At 44.9% G+C, this 20,372-nt stretch overlaps 1 protein-coding gene across 1 annotated transcript in view; it reads left to right on the top strand.

Moving 5' to 3' along the window:
* LOC137327776 (eosinophil peroxidase-like) overlaps nucleotides 1-13,851 on the top strand; it is a 38,396-nt gene extending 24,545 nt beyond the window's left edge. The window contains exons 11-16 of the mRNA XM_067993583.1: nucleotides 53-223; nucleotides 5,622-5,859; nucleotides 7,953-8,161; nucleotides 10,373-10,537; nucleotides 12,058-12,154; nucleotides 13,713-13,851. Of these exons, the coding sequence (XP_067849684.1) occupies nucleotides 53-223; nucleotides 5,622-5,859; nucleotides 7,953-8,161; nucleotides 10,373-10,537; nucleotides 12,058-12,154; nucleotides 13,713-13,851 (1,019 nt within the window). The remainder of the gene's footprint in view (nucleotides 1-52; nucleotides 224-5,621; nucleotides 5,860-7,952; nucleotides 8,162-10,372; nucleotides 10,538-12,057; nucleotides 12,155-13,712) is intronic.
* The last annotated feature ends 6,521 nt before the right edge of the window (nucleotides 13,852-20,372 follow it).

Genomic DNA, 20,372 nt, shown 5'->3' with positions numbered 1-20,372 from the left:
CATCACTCACATTCTCCCCTACTCTAACCCAGGTTATTGTGTTGTTTTGCAGGAGGAATTGACCCCATCGTCCGAGGAGTTATACTAAACTCTGCCAAACTTCAAACACAAACACAGATGATGCCAGAAGAGCTGACGGAAAAGTTGTTTCAGCCTAAGGAATCCTTAGCATTGGACCTGGCGGCACTGAACCTCCAGCGAGGGAGGGATCACGGGCTACCGAGTGAGTATCGGCACACGAACAGGGTACACGAGGGCAGGAACAGGTTCATTACTCTTCAGTGACATTGCAAAGCAACGTCAATATTTATCCAGCATTCCAGTCCATTTTGGTATATTGTTTAGGTGTTGGGCTGTGTGATCCTACATGTCCAAACTTGATATCATCATAGGCTATTGTAAATGTGGGAGATAAAGGCATGAGTTGGAAGTTCAAGCTGATCTGTATCTATAGCTGGGATCTATGTGCAGTTAATGCGAGTATATGTGTTTCCCCATCCCTCCAATTCTTCCCCCTTTCCTCCCCTCCTAAAAAAAAAGTGACATGTGCTGGGATACAGTTCCATGGGAACCAGAAGCCTTCTAGTACTTTGCTAAAGTGACCATTCTTCATACATGGACCATAGGAAGGTGTAGAGGGAGGAATCATGGTGAAGCCTGATCCTGTTCTAACCCAGCATCCACATAAATGTATTTTCCAGCAGTTGCTGGATACCAATCGCAGGTGGAGACTCTGGCTGATATTCTTCCCCCTTGTTTAGCTCAGGGACATGGCCAGCTGTAGCATCTCACTTACAGCTCCAGTCGAGATGAGCTGATTTAATACGGACCAGAGATCAAACCTGGAATCTGAATACCAAGCATCTTGGTACAAACTGTTGCGGCAATGGACCAACTATTTCTAAGGTCTCTGTTATTTGAAAAATATATGGCAAGCATTCGCCTTTTACAGAGACAGTCAGGGGGTGAAATCGGGTAGCACCCATTTTATAGGTGCTATGCAGACACCTAAGCCCTGAAAATGGCGTCAGAGATGCACGCGCACACTTCCAACATGAAGTGCGCAGGACACCATCTTGGTAAAGGTGTTTGCGTGTGCACGCCTAACAAATGCCAGCAGCATGTTGAGTGGGGAGATTATGACGCGAATCAGTGTGCAACACCTATTTAAAGGGACCGCTGCTATTTTGGAACTCCACACTCCAGCCAACGCACTGTCTTAACCTCACACAGCTGAACATGACTTAAAAGGGCATGAAGGAGCCCTCACCAGCGATATTTAAAGGGATCATGCAGGAGTTACAGGTTGGTTGCTGGTGCATTTGTATGTGTTTTTGGAGGTTTCCTATACTTGGATCAAGTTTCAATACTCTAGAAGGAGTGGGCTGGCTGGCTGACAGGCAACAAGGGCACTGGCGGAGTGGGAGCAGGAATGCTGTCATCCTGAAAGAGGTCAGCAGGTTCATGTTCCATGGAGCCACTGCCTCCTGTTATGCGCCACCTTCTCCTGCAAGAAAGAGGGACATGTGTCAGTGAGTGTCCTGCAAATTGTTTGGGTGATGTGGCTGTCATGGTTGAATGGATGCCAGTGTGTGTAACCTGTGAGTTGTGGGTGTGCAACTTGCAACAGTGATGATGTGTGACGGTGAGACGAAGCATCTGATTTGAAGTGCTGAGTACAGATTGAAAGAGTTTGTTGTTAGGTGAGTGATGGGGGTGGGGGCGGGATGGTGTACAGCATGATACTAGTGGTGCAGTTGGTAGGATATGCCATTTGAAAGTTGACCTCACGTGTCAAATCATTGAACTTCTTCCTGCACTGCATCCATGTTCTTGGCACTATGCTCCTGGCATTGATCTCGTCTGCTAACTTCCTCCCACTGCCTCTTGAGCATATGTCTGGAGGGCCTCCTGTCCCCTGCGGATATAGGGTGCCCTGCCTTCTGTCCACCTCTTGCACAAGGCCTCCAGTGCGTCATCAGAGAACCTTGGTGCACGCTCGCTCGCAGGCCCAGCCATTCTTCCAACTATCACAGCCCAGGAATCACTTCTCACACCACTTCCTGCCACAGAGCACCTCCCCTTTAAGAGATGCAGGCTGCCTTTAAGTAGTGCTAGCCATTCCAGATATCAGGACCCCCTGTTGTTGCGTGCAGCCAATCAACAGCGCAGGTAGCGCTGACTGCACGCAGCAATCATAGAAATAGTCAGGCAGCACAAATGTTCCGTGATGCCTGCATCGCAACCAATGGGCGTGGGTTAATCGCACACCACGATCACAGCGCCCGTTTTCAGGGGTTATCCAATATAACCCCCTCGATGTTTTAGATCCAGTGTCTGCTTATCCATATTTGCAGATTAAAATCAGCAGAGATTCTAACTTCTCGTGCTCCACTGGGACTCCCCAGTGAGTGACCACTGCTCAGTTGTAAAGTAATGTGACTCCCATGCTTCAAGTGAAGGCTTGAGATTTGGTATGGTACTGAGGTTTTATGCTACGGCTATAAAAACTGATCCGAGAAAAGTAGGGACATTTCCATAACATGCAGGGGCGAGTAGAGCTCCGTTTACAACAAAACATTGTATATATAGCACCTTTAACGTAGAAAAAACATCTCAAGGTGCTTCACAGTGGTGTAAGAAATAAATGAACACTGAGCTAAAGATGAAGATATTCGGACGGGTGACCAAACGTTTGGTCAATTAGTTGAGTTTTAAAGAGGGCCATAAAAGACGAGAAGGAGGTGGAGAGGCAGAAGGGTTTAGAAAGAGAATTCCAGAGTAAGGGGCCTAGGTGGCTTGATTAGGGTCCTCAGGTGTTAAATGGATAGGACTCCAACTGGCACTAAACTCCGCTCATTGCACAACGCAATGCATTATGGGTCCGGGCCACTGGAAAATTACAATCACATTCTTATTACAGAACCTGCAAAAATCGCACCATTCCTTAAGAATCACCCTGCTGAGTGATTCACCCCTTACTGTCACAACTGGTTCCTACTTTGCTCCGTGCATCATATTCTACTGCATACTGTGAGCAGAACTTCTTGATCTTGATAAATTATTCTCCTCTTCCTATGGGGAAGCGCCTAGTCTCCACTTGACAACAGCCCACATTGGAGTGATTTAAGTTAGGGGCTCACTGTACGAGAGTCACAGGTGCAGGCCTACATCCCATCACTCAGTGGTTTCAGTTTGTTGTAATAGTTCGGAGAGTGATCCTCAAGTAACACATTGGTTGGGATTGCAACACTCAATAGAAAGTGTAACAATGATTTAATGTGTGATTGTTTTTTCTCTCAACACCCAAAGCTCCTGGTTTGTTTTACACTCAGCTCTATGGTCAATAACTACCTTTCCATCGTTTCTAAATACAACATGGCTGCCAGAACAGAAGCCAAAAATCACTACTTTTACCACTTTCCCTTTTTGTGGTTTTGGCCATTTACCATGGGGTGGCAGGTTGTGTTGGGGGGGGGGGGGGGGTGGAAAGAGGGGATGATCTCGTGCACTTAGCAGGAAGAAGCTGTTCCACAACAGGGAGGGAAGAAATCAAAAAGAGAGTCAGTCTCAGCCACTATTATTCCTTGAGGCCTTAATAGCAGCACCTCAAGTGAATAAGGCTATTAAAAAAGCCAATGGAATAATGAGTTTTATAGCAAGAAGGATAGAATATAGACATAGAGATGTAATGGTGAATCTACATAAAACCTGAGCAAGACCACAGTTGAAGTACTACGTGAAGTTTTGGGCTACACATTTAGGAAGGATGTTGAGGCAATAGGGAGAATACAGCACAGATTTATTAGGGTGCTGTCTGGTATGAGGAAATACAATATGAAGAAATATAATTGACCATAAGACCATAAGAGATAGGAGCAGCAGTAGGCCATTCGGCCCCTCGAGCCTGCTTTGCCATTTAATGAGATCATGGTTGATCTGATTGGGGTTGTTTTTGTTGGAACAGTGGAGATTATGGGGCGATTTGATAGATGTGTTTAAAATCATAAAGGGATGGGACAGTAGATATCAACAGAATGTTTCAAAATATTGAGGGGTCTAGAACGAGGGGACATAGATTTAAGATTAAATGTACGAAATCAAGGACAGACAGCAGGAGAAACCTTTTTTTTTATACAAAGGGTTGAGAGGTTGTGGAATGCAACACTGGAGTTAGTGATTGAGGCAGAGGCCATTTTAACCCCCAAGAACAGGTGGGTTGGGTGCGGGTGGGAAGTTAAAAAGTTGTTTTTTGGGTCACGACCGAAAATTTTTCTGACTTTGCATTCCCACTGGGGAGCCTGTACTTTTATGAGCCCTCGTTAAACCTGCAAGTGGAAGCGGGTTGCGGTCCCAACCCAAAAAACAACTATTTCCAACTCTCACCCACCTGTTCTTGGGCGTTAAAATTACCTCCCATGTCAACATTTAAGAATAGGTTAGATAAGTGGTTGAAGAGAAAGTGAATAAAGGGATATGGGAACAGAACAGGCACATGGGATTCAGACTACTGCTCGTGTGGAGGATAAACATTAACACAATCTGGTTGGGTCAAACAGTCTGTTTCTGTTTTGTAACTTCTATGTAATTTTCCAGCAACCAGTTACAATAATAAATAGCTAGGGTGTGTTACATATAGGATAATGCATAATCTGAATTGCGAACAAGGTAGTAACTCAGAGTGATTGAGATTTATTAAATAGTTCTATTTTAATAAGGTTCTTTCTCTTGCTGTTTGGAAGCTGGAAAAGCCCTGCCTCCCAATACCATTCCTTGCTGCCTTTTGCTGGAGAGCAAGGGAAGAACAGTACCGGCTCACTCAACATTCCCAACCGGAGAAACCATGAATGAAGACTTGAAGGTTGTTTACCCTTCCTTCAAGCAAGAAGTGCAAAGGACTTACATGGGGTAGAAAATTATCTTACAACGGGTGAAACAATGATAATGCCAAAGCCAAATAATATGTTGTTTTGTGCCTTGCAGTCCCTGTAGACCCAGCCTCAAGCCTGGGGGATCAATTTATAGGACAGCAGGTCAACCATCTCCCACCATACTTCACAGGCTAATGTAACTCCGACTGCTAGCTGCATGAAGATGTATCCTCACATTGTGACAGGACATCTCCCCACTCCCCTCCTTCCTCTTCCTCTTCTCCCCCCACAACCAAATGTGGATGAAATAGCGATGGAGCAGGCAATATAGAGACTCCGATTGCAGCTAGGAAGAATACAGGCAGTCTGGGATGCCTTCCTGGAGCCTACAATACATAAACCCCACCTTCCAACGCTCAAACGGTCAGCCAGGAGAAGAATACCAAGTAGCACTTTAATAGACATAAGTCCCATCAGAAGCCTACCCGTCGCCCAGTGCACGATAATGCTTTAACCCAGTCGAACCACCCTATACCCCTCAGTGCAACAAACAACCAAACAGCCCTTACCCTCAAGCCTGCAGCATCTCAACGCGTACAGCTGGGTAGAAATGTATTCTTCCATTAGCACCATGCAAATTGTATACTGATCTCACAAATTATAGATATCTACAATGATTTCCAAAGCTATGCATATGACTGTAATTTCTTTTCAAAGAATAGTTTGAACATTCTTTTTTTCCCTATGTAGGTTACAGTGCCTGGAGACGGTTCTGCGGACTGCAGGAAGCCAGGAATTTATCTGAATTAATAAAAATACTTAACAGCACATACTTGGCCAAAAAGCTACTGTCAGTGTACAAGACACCCGACAACATAGATGTGTGGATTGGCGCAATAGCAGAGCCATTACTGCCCAAAGCTCGAGTCGGGGAACTCCTGGCTTGCCTTCTCGGAAAACAATTCTGGGTCCTGAGGGATGGAGACAGGTACGTGAGGAAATTCCCTGCCTTTGGCCATGACGGTCTGCATCTGTATCCAGATGGTTTAGTTTTAATGGGTCAGAGACTCCCTGCACGGAAGTTTTTGTGAATTTTACATAGAATTTACAGCACAGAAACAGGCCATCCGGCCCAACTGGTCCATGCCAGTGTTTATGCTCCACATGAGCCTACTTCATCTAACCCCAACAGCATTTTGTGCTCATCAATGTTTTTTGGCCTCACACACACAGTAGTCCATCACCATACTGAACAGTCTCCAAACTCTATAAATGTAGAGTTTAAGGTGCTTAATCCAGACTACACATACTCTCCCAATAGGGGCATACCCCACTTCCCTAAATCCAGAAATCTTAAGGTATAGGTTGGCAAGACCCATGTTTTAGGGACCTCCAGGTGTGTGCAGGAGTTTAACCAGCTAAAACTCTGCACAGCGCATCTGCTATTTCTGACAAGGACCACCCTACCCATTAGGGCATTGATTTCCATGATTACTGGAAGTTTACGGGAAGAATCCCAACTCTCAGTGACAGACACACCTGAGGGTGCCCAAGCTCCCTGGATTTGGGTCATCGGGGTGTGTCCCTACAGGAAGAGAGTGCGCATTCCCTATTCATTAAACGTGTGAGCCACATCTACCCCTCTAGGTCCGATTATTAAAGAGGCAGGCTCACTGATCAGTCATCAATAGTCCCTCGGAATACTGCAGATCTGCCTGGCTCAGCTCATTAGATTATTGAGTCTATTACAATCGATTGATTGGTGATGGGAGACTGGAACCTGTGTGTTATCTAGGAACCACTTCTGTCCCAAAGAGACCCGGATTACGGTCCTCATCCCCAGAAGGATATTCACTGGTTGACTATTAGGTAACTGGCAAGTGCAGGTTTGAGCCCTCACTAGGCAGAAAGCAGGTACCAGGAGCTCGTCAAAAGATGCATAAGTGAGCAGCACAACTAACTATAACATGTATGAGTTCATTGCCAATACTTTCCTGACCACAACACGGACACACACCATACCCTATTGAAGGCTCCACCAGATAGAAGTGTGAAGCTAGTTACCTCTTTACAACCCAGTCATGGTAAGCATTGAATGCTGGCTTCACAAATGTGTGTTTTCATACTCAAACTTCTGGAAAGTGTTACCTGGAGCCTATCAAGATGCAGGATGTTAGTGTTAAAGAATGGAGCACTTTCCATTTCTGGCACCCAGTGTCAGCATCAAGCATTCCCAGATCATGTACAGCACAAGCAGATGCAGAGTAAAGGTTCCAACAAAGAATCTCAATCCCAATCGGAGAAGAGTGTGCCAATACTGCACTTATGTGACATTTTTCGACTTCCCACATCAGCCATATTCTGGCCTCTCTGAGTGAGATGACCAATTTAGTGTATTAGGGGTTTAATGGGGAGGGGATGCAACTCTTTTAGGTTGGGCTTAAAGTGTCAGTGTCATCCCAATGGGGCACTTGTGAGACAAGTTAAGCTCCAGGAACAGCTGGCTACAGCCACCTGGAAAACTCTATTCAAATGAAGCCACGTTCAGGCAACTTCATGCTGCTGCATAAATTTTTCCAAAACATTTCATGTTTTCTTTTCCAATTTCCTCTCCACCTTTCTTAAAACAACTGTCCGTGTACATTCCATACGGACTGAGCACCCTCTGGTACCTTGCACAAGTGGCCATTCTTCACCACTGAGCATAAACAGTGAACGCTAGCAAGCTATTTCGGCACGGGCAACATCACATCTGAGCCCGATCTTGTCCTCACCTAAAATCCACGCCCCTTCCAGCGGGACTACGGCCAAGTTTTTTCTCCCCGCCTTAGGGATATTGAAGCTGATTGTAGCACCCCACTACCATCCAGGCTGAGATCAGCTAACTCAGCACAAAAAGGGAATCAAACCTATGACCTAGGTCTGTATGACTCACTACAACACTAGGGAAGAGAGGACTCCTTTTCTTCCACCATCGTACACAATCATCAACACGGAGACATCAACGAACACTACTTACAACACCCAAAAAAGTACCTTATCTGAGGCCTGGACCTGACTGTGCTGCATTTTTCTCATTAGGTTTTGGTGGGAAAATGAAGGAGTGTTTACCAGCCAGCAGAGAGAAGAGCTGAGCAAAGTCACATTGTCCAGAATCCTATGTGACAACACTAGGATTCAGAGAATCCCAGTAGACGTGTTCACACGGAACCAATATCCCAGCGACTTTCTACTCTGTAACAGCTCTGCAATCCCCTCACTCAATCTGTCTCCCTGGAAAGAGGTCACAGGTAGGTAGCCACCATTTGCCAATTCTAAACCAGACAGGGAGCAGGACTTAGGTGAGGCACAGAGATGGAATGGGGGAGGGGAAGGGTGGGATCAGGGCAGAGCAAGGGTTGGATAGAAGAAAGCAGAGGATGGGATTGGGGCAGGATAGGAGGAGAGGCCAGGGTAGTGCAGGGGGTAAGATAGAGGGAGGGCAGGGAGTAAGATCCGGACAAGGTAGGGGATGGGATAGAGGCAGAGTAGGGAGTGAGATCAGAACAAGGCAGGGGGTGGGATAGAGGCAGAGTAGGGAGTGAGATCAGGACAAGGCAGGGGATGGGATAGAGGCAGAGTAGGGAGTGATATAAGAAGGCAGAGGGTGGGATAGAGGCAGAGTAGGGAGTGAGATCAGGAGAAGGTAGGGGGAGGGATAGAGGCAGAGTAGGGAGTGAGATCAGGATAAGGTAGGGGGAGGGATAGAGGCAGAGTAGGGAGTGAGATCAGGACAAGGCAGGGGATGGGATAGAGGCAGAGTAGGGAGTGATATAAGAAGGCAGAGGGTGGGATAGAGGCAGAGTAGGGAGTGAGATCAGGAGAAGGTAGGGGGAGGGATAGAGGCAGAGTAGGGAGTGAGATCAGGACAAGGCAGGGGATGGGATAGAGGCAGAGTAGGGAGTGATATAAGAAGGCAGAGGGTGGGATAGAGGCAGAGTAGGGAGTGAGATCAGGAGAAGGTAGGGGGAGGGATAGAGGCAGAGTAGGGAGTGAGATCAGGACAAGGCAGGAGGTGGGATGATGGCTTGAGTTCTTATGTTTGCTTTCCTGATGATGAAAATGCATTGAATACTCTATTCTAACCTCAGTATTTGATGCGTCCACATCAGGAGGCACTGAATTAAGTAGAAAATTGTCTTTTATTTTAAAAATCTTTTCATGTCTGGTTTACATTTTTTAAATTTCTGGACAGCCTACTCAAAAAACATTCCTGGTGACAGTTAGGGAGAGCAGTAACTATATAGACATTAGATTTGCAGATCCCATCAGTATTTCTGAATATACAGCAAAGTGACCAAAGCAATGAGATTGTTCCATCCTCCCATAGTAAGAGAAATAGTTGGCCAAACTGGTGGTTTATAAAAAAGATTATTAGTGAGAAACGATCCTCTTGGAGTTCTCCCTATCCCATCGCCTGGTATTTAAATTCATTAGCAATGCACATTTATACCAGAATCACATCTCAGCAGTGGATGGGCTTACCTCACAAACACTTTCATCACCAGGATCCTTAAAAATAAACAAAGGAAAGGCCCCACTGTGTAACTCGCACATTGTACACAGTGGGGGTCGATTTCCACATTCGCGCTGCCGGGAGGGAGCCTCACCTGCCGGTAACACACATCAGAAATTCAGGCACTGCGGCTAATGATTTTCCCAATTTACTCCGATCCTCTCCCTTAAGACGTTGGGGTAGAAATTGGTCTTGGGCGGCAATGCAAAACGGGCGGTATTGTATCAGTCGCTCGTTAGACGTCCCCCCCACCCCCATATTCCGTTCCACTGACTTCAATATCTGGCAGTACGTATAACAGGGGGCCAATGTGTTACCCCCCATTTCCCCGTTGACTCTGGGTGGAGGACAGTTCCATGGATTCCTGGTGCTTATACCAGTACTTCACCCATGTGTGAGCTGTACAGTGGCTAGCAATAAGATATTCCACCTTGAATGGCATCACTGCTAAGTCCAATTATCTCCTCACCAAACATCTACACATGCACATTTTCCAGGAGAAAAAACACAGACTGATTTTTTCCCCCCTCTATAGGGTGCTGAGACCAGTTATAGCGTCCCTCCTGGCTGAAATCTGGACCTGGCCTGCACGTTCCACACCAGCTGACTCATTTACCGCCTGAGCTGGGATTGTTTTGTCGCAGTTATTGAAACAAAACAAGAGTGAGCTAGAGGAGGGGCTCTAATTCTTAGAGTTGACCGCTGTCACCTTGACGTCACCAGATTTACAGATATCACGACATTTGTATAGGTTTACCATCATGAAGCATTTAAATAATTGATCCCCTGGAGGAACTGAATTACCAGCGCAGCCACATGACAAAGAAATGGTTGATACAAATCACAATAACTTAAGCCCTCTGGTGCTCTGTTCTGATTCTGTTTACCCCAGCATCCAAAGGATGCCGAGTAGTTTGTTAAAGTTGTACCTTGCTGTTTTCCACAGAAACTCCTTGCGGAGAAGTGCCCAAGGTGGAAAGAGCACACTTCTTCTTTTGTAAAACATCTGTCCATTTTGAATGTCATGCCAGACTTAAGCTTGTTGGACCCTCATCTCTAACCTGCGATGCTTTGACTGGAGCGTGGAGTTCCGCAGCACCTACATGCCAAGGTACCCAGAGGTTCGCTGTCCTGCCCTTTTAGATCTGAACACTCACACACCACAACTACAGAACATACTTACACGATGATTTGTTGGAATGCCAGATAGACTGACTGCCCACCTTATGATTTCTGGAATTGCACTCCTCCCACTCAGAACTCATTCCTGAATGACCATCAGCGTTTCACAATCATAGGGACTGTGTCAGGCTCCAGACAATGGACAGTGTTTATCCAACATTAGAGAACTTTAAAATGAAATATTCAGACACCCAGAAGAATAACCAGGGCCTGTTGTACAGGAAGGTTGAAAAGACTAGGAGGCAAATCAGGAAATAGAGGCTGGGTAATACCAAGCTTGGTTTTTAAAAGCTTGTAGATTTTAGGAGGAAGGGAAGACAGAGATGGTAAGGAATTCCACACTTCTAATGTCCTGAGTAAGAATGAGTTTCAAGTACAAAATGGTGCAATTAGTATTGATTTCAATATTGAGGATGGTGGTAGGAGGAAGTGAGTGTAGAATGGAATACAGATTAGAAGGAGCAAGAGAGGAAAGTTCACAGGAGCTAACAGTAGTAGAAGTTAAATTGAGATAAGAATTATTGTGATGAGGATAGAGTTTGCAGACTAGAGGTGAGAGAAGGATCAATGACGAGGCTTTTTCTCACATCCTATCCTACAGTGTAAGAGACGTTGGAAGAGGCACCCAGATAAGGGAGAAGCATCCAAGTATAGAACAAACTTGGGCTTTATATAGAGTTAAGAGATGATGAGGGGAAAGGGAATGTTTGGCACAAAAGAGAAAACAGAGCTTCTGAGACAGCTATACCAATGGAGGAGATTTGGGAACACACAAGCTAAATGGTACTTAGCCCGTTTACAGCACAGTCCTGCCAGGGTAAAGTGAAAACTTAAACAATAAAATGGTTTTAATCGCCAATGCAATGTGAAAGTGAATATATATGGATTAACAGTCATCCTATAACATCAATGCTTACAGTGAATTTTTCTGCCAACCAAGATGAGAAATGTCAGTATTCAGCAATGGGACACGAGTGTCAGTGTCAAACACTCCCAGGCTAAATATAATATGGGTTAGGCGTAGAGTATAGCTCCCTCTAAACTGCCCCATCAATAGTTTTTAAACAGCATTAATTGCTGATTATATAATTGAGGAAATGGACTGGGAGAAGTTACTTAAAGCAACAAAAATTAGCTGAACCAGGATGGAAGCTTAATCATCAAAGGCATACATGCACTGATAGGTACCCACTCATAGCATCCCTTCTGTACCATCATTGAGAGCCACCGACCTGTAGAATACCTGCTTATACCATCACTGATAGGTACTGAGTTCCTCCTGTACTCTGTTACTGATCCACAACATTCACCTGAGGAAGGAGGAAGCCTCCGAAAGCTTGTGAATTTCAAATAAAATTGTTGGACTATAACTTGGTGTTGTAAAATTGTTTACAACTGATCCACAGGTGTTTCATCGTAACGGATTTGTTTTTAAAATCTTTCACATAGATAGCATCTCAAAGAATCCAAGCCTTCTCATCACAACGGTTGTTGTTGTCTGCGGCTGTATTTTCATCATCGTGCTTGCAGTCACCGGTTTCCAAAGGTAGGACTCTATTAGCTAGCATCTGTTTGTCAGTCAGTCAGTCAGCATTTAATACTGTCAGGTGGACAGCAGGCACACACAGAACGGTGACCTGGATGAAAGTGTTCGATTGGTGTTAATTCTGTGGGGACTTCTGTCCACCCCCAGTTTCCACATCTTAACCCTCCTCTCCTAAAAGTGATGACTCATGATGGGATCTGGATTCATTGTTACTGTCACCCTCTGGTATCTTTCCCAAGCCTCCGTTCTTCATAATTGGGAGTACACAATGTGTCCACAGGCTGTTCACTGTGGAGGGCATCAAAGCCGAGCATGATCCTCTCCTCTTGTGACAGACACTCACATGAGTTTCTATTGTTAAATAGTTATCAGAAGTGGAAACCTTGGGTGATTTTTTTTTTTAATTGCTAGCCTAGAGATGCTGAGGCCAATTCTTGAACCATTGCTAAACATCCTGGCTGAAGTGAGCCAACTCAGCGCAGACCAGGGTTTCTTAAAAACTAAATATTTTTTCCCGTAGTTTATAGCTCCTCGCTTTGTACCACATCAATCAACTTAAAAAGCAGGTTATTTTAAGAAAGATACCGCCCACAAAATCACCATCTGCTGGGAAAATGGCTTATATTCTTCTAGCTCTGACCAAAGCATATCAGAAAGAAACCGGTCAAGATAATTCTGGCACAGGCACGATGAGCCGAATGGCCTCCTTCTGTGCTGTATGATTCTATGATTATACTATTGATTACTAATAGACATAGTGCCTGAGGAATCTCCAAGTGCTACTAAACAGTTAACATGTATCACCATCTATCAAACAGCATTACAATCCATTTAGATCACTATGCCTTGCACATGTGTGTCATGGAAGTGGCTGTTCATCATTCAAGAAACATGCATTGGTCTCGCAGATTGTCTTCTACATTACAAAGGGTTTTAGGAGTATAAAGATCAGAGACTTTAGATACATTGATTAGTTATAGTTTCAACCTAATTGTAGATACAGAGCCAAGACCTATAGGTAGGAACACTGCTATAATTCCAAGAAAGATGTGACAGGTGGGGATCAGATGGCTACTAACCTATCATGCAGTGTCTGTCTCACTTTTGTCTGCAAATGCCCTGTGGCTATGGTGGAGCAACAGAGGTTCCCAGGATTTTGGACAGGGGTCAATGGTAAGTCAAAGGGGTGGGCAGACAACCCGCCCCGCCACACTTCCACCCCTTGAAAGGGTCTTCTGAATTTTTTAATTCCTTTATAGAAATCCGGAGATGATGAACAGGTCTATTGATCACCCAGGGCATTCTATAGGAGGTTACTTTACACAAGATCAAGCTCTGGTTCAAAGGGAACAAGTGTGTTTGCCTACAGGAGATGGCTTTTGTGGTGCGTGTAAGAGAAGTATCTGGTAATAGCCGAACTGCAATGATTCAGGGACGGAACTGGAGACCTTAATCCTCATGGCTCAGTACCAGGCTTTCATCCATTTACCAACTGAGTCATTTGTAAGGTTTGTATGTAGCAACAAACTTCAAAAATAACCTGTTTCTCTCTGTCTAGACATCAGGAGAGGCACCAGGACAAGAGTGAGACTGTGATCAGATGTGAATTGTGCATCAAACTCTTCTCATCTAAAAATGGCACCAGGCGAGGAGACAGCATTGGACACAATACAAATACTAATTCGCCATCCACATGACTCAACAGCTCCATTTTCTAGAGTTTATCACTTTTTATAAAAGCCTCAGCCTTTCCTGCAGAGGATGTCTATTCATTCAAGGTGTACAGCTTTTTTTTTATCTCCATGGTGTTCCACCTTTCTGGAACCAGCCATGCAGACAAGCATTCCATGGACCCATTTTGTCCACTACCCATCGCTCTTACTGTAAGCTACTGACCTCCAAATCAGAGTCCATGATCCTGATCTAACTGTCCCCTCACACTCCCTCTCTTCTCTTCCCACTACCTCTCAATCTAGGATATCTTTATAAGATGAAACCACGTGTTTGTGCAACTACCACAGTGCTAAATGGGATAGATTCAAAACAGAACTAGCAGCTCAAAACTGGGCATCCATGAGGCGCTGTGGACCATTAGCAGCAGCAGAATTCTTTTCCAGCACAATCTGTAACCTCATGGCCCGGCATATTCCTCACTCTACCATGACTAACAAGCCAGGGGATCAACTATGGTTCAATGCCAGAAGCAGCACCAAAGGTGCCAACCTGGTGAAGCGACAACTCAGGACTACATGCATGCTAGACAGAGGAGCAACGTGCTATAGACAGAGCTAAGCGATCCCACAACCAACGGATCAGATCAAAGCTCTGCAGTCCTGCCACACCCAGTCGTGAATGGTGGTGGACAATTAAACAACTAACGGGAGGAGGAGGCTCTGTGAACATCCCCATCCTCAGTGATGGCAGAGCCCAGCATGTGGGTGCAAAACACAAGGCTGAAGTGTTTGCAACCATCTTCAGCTAGAAGAGCCAGTGGATGATCCATCTCGGCCTCCTCCTGATATCCCCACCATCACAGAAGCAGTCTTCAGCCAATTCGATTCACTCCACATGATATCAAGAAAAGGCTGAGTGCACTGGATACGAGCAAAGGCTATGGGCCCTGACAACATCCCGGCTGTAGTGCTGAAGACTTGTGCTCCAGAACTAGCTGCGCCTCCAGCCAAGCTGTTCCAGTACAGCTACAACAATGGCATCCACCCGACAATGTGGAAAATTGCCCAGGTATGTCCTGTCCACAAAAAGCAGGACAAATCCAATCCGGCCAACTACCGCCCCATCAGTCTACGCCCAATCATGAGCAAAGTGATGGAAGGTGTCGTCGACAGTGCTATCAAGCGGCACTTACTCACCAATAACCTGCTCACCGATGCTCAGTTTGGGTTCCGCCAGGACCACTCGGCTCCAGACCTCATTACAGCCTTGATCCAAACATGGACAAAAGAGCTGAATTCCAGAGGTGAGTTGAGAGAGACTACCCTTGACATCAAGGCAGTATTTGACTGAGTGTGGCACCAAGGAGCCCTAGTAAAATTGAAGTCAATGGGAATCAGGGGGAAAGCTCTCCTGTGGCTGGAGTCATACCTAGCACAAAGCAAGATGATAGTGGTTATTGGTGGCCAATCATCTCAGCCCCAGGACATTGCTGCAGGAGTTCCTCAAGGCAGTGTCCTAAGCCCAACCATCTTCAGCTGCTTCATCAATGACCTTCCTTCCATCATAAGGTCAGAAATGGGGATGTTCGCTAATGATTGCACAGTGTTCAGTTCCATTCGCAACCCCTCAGATAATGAAGCAGTCTGTGCCCGCATGCAGTAAGACCTGGACAACATCCAGGCTTGGGCTGATAAGTGGCAAGTAACATTCACGCCAGACAAGTGTCAGGCAATGACCATCTCCAACAAGAGAGAGTCTAACCACCTCCCCTTGACATTCAACGGCGTTGCCATCGCCGAATCCCCCACCATCAACATCCTGGGGGTCACCATTGACCAGAAACTTAATTGGACCAGCCACATAAATACTGTGGCTACAAGAGCGGGTCAGAAGCTGGGTATTCTGTGGTGAGTGACTCACCTCCTGACTCCCCAAAGCCTTTCCACCATCTACAAAGGCACAAGTCAGGAGTGTGATGGAATACTCTCCACTTGCCTGGATGAGTGCAGCTCCAACAACACTCAAGAAGCTCAGCACCATCCAGGACAAAACAGCCTGCTTGATTGGCACCCCATCCACCACCCTAAACATTCACTCCCTTCACCACCGGCACACCGTGGCTGCAGTGTGTACCATCCACAGGATGCACTGCAGCAACTCGCCAAGGCTTCTTCAACAGCACCTCCCAGACCCGCAACCTCTACTATCTAGAAGGACAAAGGCAGCAGGCACATGGGAACACCACCACCTGCACGATCCCCTCCAACTCACACAACATCCCGACTTGGAAATATATCGCCGTTCCTTCATCGTCGCTGGGTCAAAATCCTGGAACTCCCTTTCTAACAGCACTGTGGGAGAACCTTCACCATACGGACTGCAGCGGTTCAAGAAGGCGGCTCATCACCACCTTCTCAAGGGCAATTAGGGATGGGCAATAAATGCTGGCCTTGCCAGCAACGCCCACATCGAATGAACGAATAAAAAAAAAACTGCTGACCAACAACTCAAGTTGTTGGAAATGCATGGATTGTGGCTTTGCCTCTGCTGCTGTAGTGTGCTGGGACTATAGGGAGTTCCTCTTTCTCTTTTTGTAAAGTGTGTTGGAATTACTCTAGCCCTTCCTTTCTATCTGATGTACACTGGGACTGGGGAGAAAACCTTGCTGCACATAATTAGCCACTTTGCTTTCCTCTAAAACTTGAACAAAACTATACATACCCTTACACTCTGCATCATACGTTGTGTATGTGCCAATACGTATCCAATGGTGTTCTGAGTTTCAGAAGGAACTGAGGAGCCCAGTGTGTGTTGGCCGGTAGTGTAATTATATGTTACTTTTATGTATTGACATATCAGCTACCAACCAGAGGAGTTGTATCTACGTGATAGGTAGCTATGAGTGGTAGCTTTAATGTGCATCATGATGTCCTTTCATTAGATTTTGGGGTATTCCATTGGCTTTTCATGTTAAACCTCATCTGACCTGTTACTCCACTGTCACAGGCAGGACTAGGACCAGTACCAGTACCACTGGGGTTGAACAAGTGCCGCACTTATACTGTGGCAAGTAATTCATTACATTGTGAAAAATCCAGGGCATGAGAGATCTCTGTTATCCAGTGTGGTGTTCAACTATGGCTTTGCACTCAAACTGCACCAGCACATAACCATTTCAGCCACTTTCCCACCTTGTAAGCATGGCTGGAAGCATTAGGACTTCATTTCAAACTTTTTAAACAATTGCACCTAAAATATATACTTTATTAAAAAGGAGCACTCATCTTCTAGTGATAAGTTACAAAGAACTAAATCACTCTTCTCAGCTGCTGTAACTCACAAATGCCACTCAGTTTATTTTTGCACAAACTCCTCCTGAGGTGTAGCTTCCTCGTCACGTCAGCTCATTCATCCCTGTGCACTCACTCTCATTGCTTTACACCAATGTTACTAATTTTTCTGTAGCACACAATCTCAACCAACATCTGGCATGATGGGCCACTCTCAGGAAAGCTGCGTGATGGAGTGATGGGACAGTGGTCCCTGCCTGTGATTCTCCTCACAGTGAATCATTTCAGTCACACTACTCTGGGCAATTTCTAAGTGGAGTTCAGGCATTTTCCCCACAGGAAGAGGGATAAAGAACTAAATGGAGCAATAGTTTTGCTAAATATTTACATTTGAATAAAGCCCTTTCATGATGTACAGAAGCTTGTATAGCCATCCCTCCTAATACAATTTCATTGTCACCCTTTGCTGAAGAACAAGAAAATAGCTCTGAATTGAAGCTCAGTCAATACCCTGTAGTCCAGCAGACTGCATGAAGACACTAAATAGTTACAAACAGGAAAATCAGAATTACCAGAGGTGAGAGAGGTTCAACATCATCCCAACTACCTCATCATGTTAAAATACAATTTACATTTGGGATACTATTTCTTTAAACTCTTCGATATGTTGTTTGATTGACACATTGTTGTACTGCTTCCAATTTGATGATTCATTCATCATTTGATGAATTATGAACAAAAAACACTGAACTGAGCAATTTTACTCAAACCTCATTAGGTTTCCAACAGAACTGCCATCTGTAGCTTAAACAGTGACACTTGATTATATCCAGTGCTGAGCATTAAAAACTGAATAATCAGAAATTCTGTACAGGAGTGAATGTGAGGATGAGGTCCAATGGAATCCTACATAATAGAACTGAACGGGAAGGAGTTAGGTCTATGGAATTCCCAAGAATGAGAATGAATAAGGAGAGGTTTGGTCTATTAGTGGGACTGAATGGGAAGGGGATTGTATCCTGGTTTAGCATTCTGCATGAATGAGGGTTGAGATTTTCTGAAGTTGGTTGTCCTACTCTATAGAGAAGGGGAATAAGGGGTGGAGACTTAATAAATACTTCCTGTCACTTCACAGTGTAATTTTAGCACCTGTATAATATAAGAGCTGCTGCTGTATAACCAGTGTAGAATCTGCATCTCCATCCTAACTGGATGTTAGCTGTCTTTATACAACAAGCTACCTGAAATAAAACTGTTGCATGAATTTCAAAATATTTAGAGTCCTATTCATCAATACATGTTCATCCTATCACAGTTCATCTTGTGTGTGCATGTATATATTCAAATAAAACTTTCAAAAGCACATTTTGCAGCAAGGTTTGTTGTGTATAAATTCACTCATGTTAGGGATAAAACAAAGTCACCATTAAGAAAGTTTCAACACTCCAACACTGTCTATATATTTAACAATAGCTGGTCCCCCATGGTGTGGTCCACCGTGAGTTGGAAGATGCAATCTGTCACTCACATATAGCTTCTGTCTTGGTGGAGCTGTTGCCAACCTGCATTGTGCCCTACCCAATAGTATAATGGTGTTATTAGCCCATGAGTGTTCGGAATCTCGAATACACTAACCTACCGTTAATTAGCAAGATTCAAAAATGATATAAATATTGAAAGATGTCATTTAGATAAAATAACAAACAAAAAGATGATTTAACTGGTCTCACTGATGAAATAAGATAGTAAAATATTAAACTGATGAGTAATCTACCTAATAGCACTGAGCAAAATGTAAAAATCTGCTTTAAAAGAAATTGGAAGTCAGCAGTATTTAATTTGTATTGAAATTTAAATGAATATGCATATTTATTCAAACTGAGAAAAATGTAAAGAATTATCTATGGAAAAGGCTGGACTATGCTCTCAGTGGCCTCCTTGCCAAGAAGGCTGCTCTAAAATTTATTTTAAAATTGTTGCCTTACCTCCTCTTCGACCCCCCAGGCCACAACCTAGCCCTGGAACCCAAATGTGGACTCCATTTCCAACAACCTTTTTTTTCCTCTCAGAGCCTCTGAAGATCCACCAAACCTTTACGAGGCCGAGGACGCATCGGGAGTCCTTGAGCTTCGGGCCCTCCACAACAGTGGCCTTGTTTGGGGCTCCGCCTCAAACAAAGGCTACCAGAGTCCTGCCAGTGTTGCAACGGGAGTGTGTTGGAAGGGCTGCGGAATCTCAGCACGTAGTTTTTAATAAAAATCTCCACCTACCTCTCATATCCAGACGGTGAGATTGTAAGGTCGGTTGAATCCTGCAGCTGTGATGGCTCGGAATCTGTATAACAGCGAGTTACCTAAGGCGAAGTAGAGCTTCCAAAGTTCCATCTACGGTTAGAAGTGGAGCTACTGGTGTGAGTGGGAAACTGTGACGGCCGCTGCTCACTTAATAATAGACAATCCTATTAAGGCTAATTGAATGTTGGCCTTTATCTCAAGGGGGCTGGAGTACAAGGGAAGGAAGTTATACTTCAGTTGTACAGAGCCTTGGTCAGACCCCATCTGGAGTACTACATTCAGTTTTGGGCACCACACCTCTGGAAGGATATAGTGGCCTTGGAGGGGGTACAGCACAGATTTACCAAAATAATACCAGGGCTTAAAGGGTTAAATTATGAGGACATAAACTTGGCTTGTATTGCCTTGAGTTGAGAAGGTTGAGGGGTGATCTAATTGAGGTGTTTAAAATGATAAAAGAAATCGACAAGAGTAGATATAGAGAAATATTTTCTCTGGTGGGGGAATGCAGAACAAGGGGTCCTAACCTTTAAAATTAGAGCTCAGCCGTTCAGGAGTGAAATCAGGAAGCACTTTTTCACACAAAGGGTAGTGAAAATGTGGAATTCTCTCCCCCAAAAGGCTGTGGATGCTGGATCAAAGACAGGTAAATGGAGTTGAGGTACAGATCAGCCATGATTGAATTGAATGGTGGAACAGGCTCGAGGGGCTGAATGGCCTACTCCTGTTCCGATGTCGGTACCACTGAAAGGCAGGATGGAATGATGATACCCAAAAAGAGTGTGCAACGTATGTACGGAATGAAACAAATTACAGATTTTGCTCCCTTTATAGTTTCAAACATTACATTGTGGCTTCAAGTCCCACTCCAGAGACTTGAGCACATAATTTAAGCTGACACTTCAGTGCTGTACTGATCGAACGCTGCACTGTTGGAGGTGCTGTCGTTCGGATGAGCCG

This window comes from Heptranchias perlo, chromosome 12 (genome assembly GCF_035084215.1).
Source record: "Heptranchias perlo isolate sHepPer1 chromosome 12, sHepPer1.hap1, whole genome shotgun sequence".
NCBI classification, from domain to species: domain Eukaryota; kingdom Metazoa; phylum Chordata; class Chondrichthyes; order Hexanchiformes; family Hexanchidae; genus Heptranchias; species Heptranchias perlo.
Note: the sequence above shows the minus strand (reverse complement) of the source record. Positions and strands in the feature narration are given on the sequence as shown.